General features: G+C 33.3%; 1 protein-coding gene across 1 annotated transcript; it reads left to right on the forward strand.

Annotated features, from left to right (window-relative positions):
• Positions 1 to 4,282: 4,282 nt before the first annotated feature.
• On the forward strand, positions 4,283 to 8,832 carry LOC130657265 (52 kDa repressor of the inhibitor of the protein kinase-like). The gene is made up of 2 exons (XM_057460244.1): positions 4,283 to 4,668; positions 5,027 to 8,832. The coding sequence occupies exons 1-2, from the start codon at positions 4,283 to 4,285 to the stop codon at positions 8,082 to 8,084; spliced, it is 3,444 nt and encodes a 1,147-aa protein (XP_057316227.1). The 3' UTR covers positions 8,085 to 8,832.

Below are 8,832 nucleotides of genomic sequence, written 5' to 3' on the forward strand. Positions count from 1 at the left end.
ATATCGTATAAGTATCTGTATAGGCGGCTAATTATACTGTACGCACCGTATATATAATTATTCTGAATAGATAAATAGAATGTCTGTATATTCTATATGGCTAGCCTTACAAATCCTGTCTATTATTTCCAGGAAAGGTCATAGCTTAGATAGGGAGTCCTAGTCCGGGGCTATAGTAGCATAATATTGAATTGCCGCCAAGGGGAATCGAACCCCGTTCTCCCGCACAAAGTGCCAGAGTTATAAGATTTCTTAGAAATGACTTGATTTTTAAAAATCTCACGAAATATACCTGTGCATCACATCGCATGGATTTGTATCTTTGTATTAAATTCCCTATTTAAATCAAAGAGGCAAAGAGAGGTTAAAAAAGAGACAATATTTAAACAACCTGGTTTTAATGCAGTTTATGGTAAAATTGTATTCTTGTTTCTTATTTTTAAAACGTACTTTCTTTTTCAGATCAGCTGTTATCAAACCATACACCATCTCCATTTTCAAAAAATTTTCAAAAAGACAGTAAATTTTGAAAGCCCAAATACTGAAATGCTTATATGTATTTATTGCTGAATTAATAAACAATGAACTACTTCATCATTCAAATTGAGCTCGTTCAGAAGTTATTATATTCGAATCGTCAAGTTTCTACATAGCAAGATTTGTAGTATGGAATTTCCAGAATTTTCCTGATCACTTTTAAAATTATCCAGTTAAAGTTTTAACTGTTATTTTAGAATAATTCATATAGCTATGTAAAATTTTTATTTTTTATTTTTTGAGTGGTATTTTAACATTGCAGGTTAGTTAGTTACAAAAATAGTTAAGAATCGTGATACTCGTGATTTGTTTACCCCATAATTCTCCGTTTTCAAGGTATACTTTAAATTTCAAAATCTTTCAGGTCAATGACGGAAATCTTGAAGCCGCAGGGCTTCTTGTTTTTATTTGATTCGCACAGCAAAAATAGAAAAGGAAAGTATAGCTCAATTCTTTTGATGTTTGATGCTTAAATTGCACTAAAATCACATTTGAAAAATTATTTGACGAAGAAGATAGGGATAAACAATTTGAGATACAATACAGTAAGGTCACAAAAACAAAACGTAAAAAGCGTAAAGCTACTGACTCTGAAAAGGAAAAAAACACTTCCTTCTTTAGTGTTACGATTTCAGGTAAATAACAATTTTTCATAATGCAGTATTATGGGCGCCAAATTTCCTTTTTTAAATTCCACAATGTATTGAATTCATAAAACGTCTGCAGTAACTTGAAATAATTTCTATGTTTGTTTGTTTGTGCTCTCGGCATCCCACAATGCTTCGCCCCCGCTATCATGCAAAAAGTCTATTCGCAAAATTAAAACCCTCCGAAAATTAGGAAAATAATTCCGAAATTATCTCTTGATTCGCATCAAAAATTTTTAAAAATATTAAATTTCTTATTTTGTTGATTGTAAAACTGCTAACATCAATTTCCACTTAGGAGCGTGTCCAAAAATGCCACCATTGTTTCTTTGCATATTCATCACCTAATGAATCTATTTCAATCGAAAGTCTGCTTCTAACAAGTCTATGCACACAAGATGACAGGTTTGCCATCACCATATGTTTATTGAACGCTGATACGATAAACTAAAACGCTGCTATCATTTGTTGCCACGTGGCTACACATCTCTTAGTCACAGGAGAGGAGCAAGTTTATTAAGGGAAAAAAGAACATTTGTTTTCGTTATTCATTTATAAACTTGCGAAGCTTACAAATTTTGTTTAAGTTTCACGTTTTTTTCTCACATTTTTTTGTAAGGGAATCTTTTTTATCCAGTTGCGAAAACAATTAGTGTAGGGGGCAAAATGTCACGAATTTAACAGATAGTAGGCAATAAGAATTTGTCTTATAACATGTGAAGATATGTTTATAGCTTCACATGTTCCATGCATCAACAAGTTACATTGTGCATTATAGGTATCATTTAGGATTCTTTTTATATCTTGCAGAAAACTAATTTTATTGCAAGACTCTCTGCGTACTTCATTTTCTTCTTGTGAATTGACTTCGCTGTAGCATTTCTAACTTACACGCCCAGATTTTGTCCAGGTAATGGCATCTAAACTTACAACGGCGACACGCGAACGTCTGTGGTTGGCTGCATGCGCAATTTATCGCAAAAAGGACTTTATGAACTAAGCGAGGATCGAACCCACGTCGGAGCTTACTTCCGAAATACGCGAAATATTATTTTTTGACTTTTCCAAGCAGAGCATACTTCGCGACTTTCGGTTGATTATTATATTTGCTTGCTAATTTTACTTTGGTATCCGCTTTTTACAAAAATCCAAATTTTTTACAGCCTAATTTATTTATAGCCAAATTAAACTATATTTTGCCATTCACGTGTTTAATTTCAACCATCCTTACATTCAAGCATATAAGATGGCGGTTTAGACACCAATTTCGAGGCACAATACCTGGAAAACTTAAAGGACAAAAATGTTCAAAAAATCCAATACTTTCTAGCCATAATATTTTATAGAACATTACAAAAAACATATACATACATTTATATCAATACAAAAGATATAAAAACATTTGTAAAACAAAAAGGTTACAACCATCTTGCTATAAACATAGACATTGCTTACCATAAATACTCAATTAAGCCCCCATAAGTGGTGTATTGGAAGGGGCTTGTTAGAAGAAGAGGACTTGATTTAGTATTTACGGTATAACGTGAAAGTTAATAAAGAACATCTTTTGGCAAATATTAAATAACGTCTATTATAGTTACATTAACTGCTAAAAAAACAGCTTTGTTTTTACCTGGTCGTTTGCGGCAATATAAAAACGCAGTACATGCCTTAAAATAGTAGCATAACAAAATGCAGAAAATGCTTTCTTTAACATTATGTAATTCAATCGTTTTATTTGTAATTAACATTATAATGTTGCTTTTTCAGTCTTACATTTTTTAACATGTTTGATTAGCTAACACCATGAATGAAATACATTTTACGTACACGGACTGGAAAATTGTTGAGGGAAATCACTGGATAAAATGCTGAAAATTTTGGTGTAATATCTGAAATTAAAACAAAAATTCCAAAAATTTTACTTCAATAAGCGCAATTTTGTCATTAAGGTTAATTTCTCCCGATATACAATAATCGGGGGTATCAGAGATGCAGTTAATGTTATTCAAAATTATCCAGGATGCAAGAAAATAGAGAAAAGGACAGAGCGTCAACTATTTTACGTAGCGAATAAGCAGACTGAAAAGACTGTTGCATAGAGGAAAATTACTTTTACTATTTGGGCGGTGATCGTTGGTGAACTTTTGACAACGAAGATAACAGTGAAGCAAGGTGCATTCTTTGCTACCTTATTTATCGTAAAAATGTGTTAAATTGGTAGTTGAATGTTATGTGGGAAGAACAAATTGTTGTGGTTCGTGGAATTAAAGAAATATGCAGTTGTCTATCAATGCAGTTAAAGAGAAAAAAAGTCGTTTAGATAGACTCCCTTGATCCTCGCATTAACAACACGTTAAAAAGTTCACCCATTGATCAGCGAAGTAAGCCAATTCTCAAACCATATTGCCAATTATTTTCCTGACGAACAAAAAAAGCAACTTGATTTTATGTGCTGGCCAAGACTTCACAAGTGCATTTTTTAGGACGGCAAAATAAACTGTCGGCACGAAAGCTTGAATCTGTATCATTTAACCGAGTGTTTAGGCTTTACAAAGATGTTAACCGCTACTTCGACTGATCAATGAATATCAATTAGATCCGCATCGAATATTCAATTGTAATGAGTCAGGCTTGATCTGTATGAGTAAGCCCATGAAAGTAATTGCACAAGGTAAAAAAGTTGAGTTATCAGTCACTAGTGCTGAAAGAGAGCAAACAATTACATATTTATAGGAACAGCGGTGCATAGGTTTAATGATCCTAGATGCAGGGGCGGATCTAGGGTTAGGCAGCCTAGGCAATTGCCTAAGCCTAAGCTTGGGCAAAAAAAAGGAAAATATGCCATATAGCATAACTTGTGAAAGTAATAAATATTTTTGTAAATTTGTCTTGTAGTGCTAACTTTGCTTCGCCAACCTGGATGCGCGTTGTTAGGAACTGTTTTTTTTTAAAAATTCAATAAGAAGTAAACCCGGGGCGATTTTAGGCAAGATACCGATTCGCCTAAAACGTCCGTGGGTTTCCAAGTTTTAAATGAATGAAAATCACGGGTGGAAGAAAAAACGCCTAAAACGTCCGTGGGTTTTCAACTTCAAATGAATGGAATTCTTAAATCGGAAGAAAAAACGCCTAAAACGTCCGTGGGTCTTCAACTTCAAATGAATAGAATTCTAAAACCGAGAAGAAAAACGCCTAAAACGACCGCGGGTAAGTTTTACATAAATCTCTGTGCGGCCAAGGGTGTGTCCTTCTTTTTCAACATGGATTCCCTTGATCAGGAGTACACTGTTGAAGAAGCTTTCAAGTCAAATGATTTGAATAAATTGAATGAGTTGTATGCAAAATTGAAAAAAGAAATTCTGGATTCAGCTACCTTTTCGGATAATGAGAGGATTAATAATGTTGGAAAGAAGTATTTTCGCGATCTAGTTGCTGAAACCTTTATTCCAACCTTTGCTAAAGACAAATTTATTGCTTTGAAGTAAGTAGCTAGATAATTTTTGTAGCTTTTTCTGTCTTGAGTATTAGGTACCTCTTTGTGAAAAACATTAAAAGTTATTAAGCACCAGCACTGATTGTTATGAAATAATTAACCCCCACCTCCACAGATGTTCTTACAAAACGTGTTATTAAATCTTTCTTATCAAAACAAAAGCTTCAATTAATAACCTCGATCATATGAATAGTTTGTTTTTTTAAAAACAAGATAACTGAGACAAGTGTAATCTTGTTTTATGTTTTGATGAGTTTGTTAAGTTTAGTATGGAGTATAGCTAGCCAGCAGCTGCTTGTGTGATAGTTGGGAATTTTGTTTAATTTTTAACTTTTACTTTCTTTAGGTCACAAGCCTCAGGTAACTGTTTATACAGCTCTGTATCTTTGTTTTTGTGTGGAGATAACTCTCTTGTTCGAAAACTAAGAACTTTGACATCGTTAGAACTGTATTTAAATAGTGGCTTTTATATAAAGCATCCCACTATAATTTCGGCATATGAGAAAGGCAAAGGAGTTTATTTTAACAATTTCAGAAACATTTTAGGTGGTCTCTTAGTTTCACATGCTGCTTTAGATTCAGGTAAAACTGCTGATGCTTTAATTAAAGTAGAGGCAATGCATAATATAAAAAACTTTGAGTGGTGTAGTTTTGTTTGTGTTCTTGCACTGTCCTCAGCAATTTCGAGGAACATCATTACACTATATCCAGACTGTGGTCACGCAAAATTGAAACTTCTTTACAGTCAAAATATTGAACCTAGAGATTCTGCAGTTTCTTCTACAAGTCTTCACATTTTACTTTGTTATTGTGGTACTTTACCGACACAAATTGAATTTAAACATAATCATTTTGTGCCTCTATTATGTGGTGTACATCCAAAAAGAAAAATCAAGCAACCATTGCCAAAACCTGTGATTAAAAAAAATAAGCAGTCAAAATTGCCTTTCTGGGTAAATAGACATGGCATGAATGACCTAGGTATTGCTTCTGACAGACCTACAGTAACATTTCCTGCTGTCAATATGTCAACCAAAACAAAAAATATTCCAATGTCATCAAGTTCTACTGTTAAATCAGTGACTAGTATTAGTCCTGTAACTAAGCAATCCTCTGGAGGTGCAATAAGTTCTATTATTTCTGTGTCAACCGAAATAACCTTAGCCAACGATATAGCTTCGTATATGAATAAAGTTCAAAACATGGAATATTCAGAAATAATTAAATTAATAAACGAAGTTTTCATCCCTGATAATAACTATAAATTTCCTGTTAAAGATGGTCGTTCCTTTAAATTTGATTGGTTAAAACAATACACCTGGCTTTGTTATTCACCTGCTTATGATGGTGGTTACTGTTTGCCATGTGTTCTTTTTGGAAATAAGTTTCCTAATTTGTTAAAAAACATAAGAAATCTGGTAACACAGCCTGTTAATGCAAAACGTTGTGCTACAACGTTGTTCAAAAACCATGAAAAAACATCTAGCTCTGTAAAAAGTCTTCACCAGGCAACATTTTCACTGTTTACAACATATTTGAGCCAGCATTCTGGTAAAAGCAAACCAATTTCTGAACTTGTTGATCAGCAAATAAGTAAACAGATTTCTGAAAATAAAGCCAAACTTGAGCCAATCATCGATACAATTTTGTTGTGTGGAAGACTAAATATCCCTTTAAGAGGTCATAGAGATGATAGCAGTTATCATCCTGAAGTAGGCAGTTACTCATCTGGGGGAGTAGGTAATTTCATAGAAATTTTAAATTATAGAGCTCGTGCAAACCCTGTTTTCAAAGAAACTCTTGACAACAGTGCAAAAAATGCTACCTACATTTCAAAAACAGCTCAGAATGAGTTGATTAATTGTATTGGTGAAGTCATCACTGAAAAAATTGTTCTTGAAATAAAAGGCAGTAAATTTTTTTCTATTCTTGGTGATGAATGCATGGACAGTTCATGCAAAGAGCAATTTTCTCTTTGTATAAGGTTTGTTGACCAAAATTGTGATGTTAGGGAAGAATTTTTAAGACTGGTTCATTGTGGGGAAGGTTTGTCAGGTGATGGTTTATGTAAAATTGTCCTAAAATGTCTCGCAGAAGATCTTCAGCTAAATATAATGGATTGTAGAGGTCAAGGTTACGATGGTGCAGGTTCAGTGGCAGGTTTTAGAAATGGTTTGGCAGCAAGAATCCTACGCATAAACCGAAAAGCCTTGTATACGCATTGCCATAGCCATCGATTAAATTTAGCAATCTGTAAAACCTGTGGCATTCAAGCAGTTGAGAATGTTATGGGACAGATTAGAGACATTTCATTTTTTTTTAATTACTCTGAAACTAGGCGGTTGATTTTAGAACGTAATATCAAGGAACACTGTCCATCAGCTACAAAATATAAATTATTTAATGTTTGTGCAACAAGGTGGGTTGAGAGAATTAAAGGTATGGAGGTATTTAATGACCTTTATGTAGCTATTGTAAACACATTAGATGAAATGAATTTAAATTTAAATCATGTTTGTAATGCTGACACATCCTCTAAAGCTCTTCCTTTTTTAAAAGTCCTAACCTCATTTGATTTCATGGCTACATTTATGATCACTAAAAATATTTTTTTGATGACTTTACAAGTAACTGAGCTTTTACAAAGCAGAGCAAATGATATCATGGATGGTATACACATGATAGATGCTCTCAAGTCTCGTACTACCATGGTTAGAAACAACATTGACTACTACCATGAAAAGTGGTACAAAGAAGCTTCTGATCTTGCTAAGGAACTACATGTTACTGAGGCAAGTCCTCGAACCTCGGGTATAACACTTTTTAGATCCAACACACCATCAGAAAATCCTTCTGATCATTATAAAAGGAATATTACAATACCTATGTTGGATCATTTACATTCCGAACTTACTGGCAGGTTTGAAGAAAAAGCATTGTCTTGCTATAGTGGGCTAGCTATTCTCCCAGAAAAAATGCTGAGTCTTATCAAAGAAAATGTAGATTGGAAAAAAAGGTTCAATGCTTTCTTTCAATTCTATCTAGAAGACTTGCCCAATGTTCAATCTATCGAACATGAATTGGAACTTTGGGAAATTTACTGGAAATCATATGAAGGGCCTATACCTAACAACATTTCCTCCACATTGAAATCTGTCAATTTTACTGGGTTTGAAAATGTAAAAGTGGCCTTGAGAATTTTAGCCACTTTACCTGTGACTTCTTGCGAGTGTGAAAGGACATTTTCAGCCATGAAGAGGTTAAAAACATTTACTCGCACAACCATGGACTCAGATAGACTAAATGGCTTAGCCTTAATGCATGTACATCAAAACATCATTCCTAATATTTCTGATTTTATTGAGAAATTTTCATTGAAAAATAGACGATTAAACTTTAAGTGAATTACATTATTACCTTCTTCATAAAACCTTACTTCAAGTTATTGTAGAACACTTCTTTTATTATATATACATATGTACCTCTTATTTTACCATACCTATTCTTTTGCCTAAATTATACTTATATTAGTATATGCCTTATCATTGCCTAAATTATACTTACATTTTTATGTACTTACCTTACCTATTTTTGACAAAAATGTTTTCTGTAACTTTAATTCTCGAGTTGCCTTTGTGGCCTCTCCTGGAAGCAATTGACTGTAACAAAGCACCTCCAGAGTAAGGTCCAAATTTCACAATCAATTTACGTAATTACTTAAGTTCTGTTTTTCCTAAATTTTGTGTGTTTTTTATTATGATTGTTTTTACCTTTAGCCTTTTACCCTATCATTTTGACTGGTCTTGATGCAAATAATTGTATCTGTTGAGTGGCGCTCCATTCACTTCATGGTTTGTTGTTTGACAATTGATCATTTATTTTGATTTCAATGCTAGATTCATTCGTCCATTGGTATTACTTCTGTTTCTGCTTATATACAAGTGAAGAAGAAAGAAGAAAGAAGAAAAATTGTTTGCCTGGTTATTAGATTAACCTCAAATTTATAAAAAACATTATTCTGGCATATACAAAACGTCGGAAGATAGTAAAAAGACGGGAGTAGTTATCGCATTATGTATCAAAACTTTTATTTGTATTTTATATTATTATATAGCCTTAGTAGCCGAAAAGCACTTGTTACCACCTCGAAAA

Source organism: Hydractinia symbiolongicarpus, chromosome 9 (genome assembly GCF_029227915.1).
Source record: "Hydractinia symbiolongicarpus strain clone_291-10 chromosome 9, HSymV2.1, whole genome shotgun sequence".
NCBI classification, from domain to species: Eukaryota; Metazoa; Cnidaria; class Hydrozoa; order Anthoathecata; family Hydractiniidae; genus Hydractinia; species Hydractinia symbiolongicarpus.

What these genes read in the sequence shown, in the direction of transcription:
- LOC130657265 (XM_057460244.1), top strand. Translation starts at nt 4,283, where the DNA reads ATGAATGGAATTCTTAAATCGGAAGAAAAAACGCCTAAAACGTCCGTG. An exon ending in GACAAATTTATTGCTTTGAA is followed by an intron (nt 4,669 to 5,026) that starts GTAAGTAGCTAG and finishes TACTTTCTTTAG; the next exon opens with GTCACAAGCCTCAGGTAACT.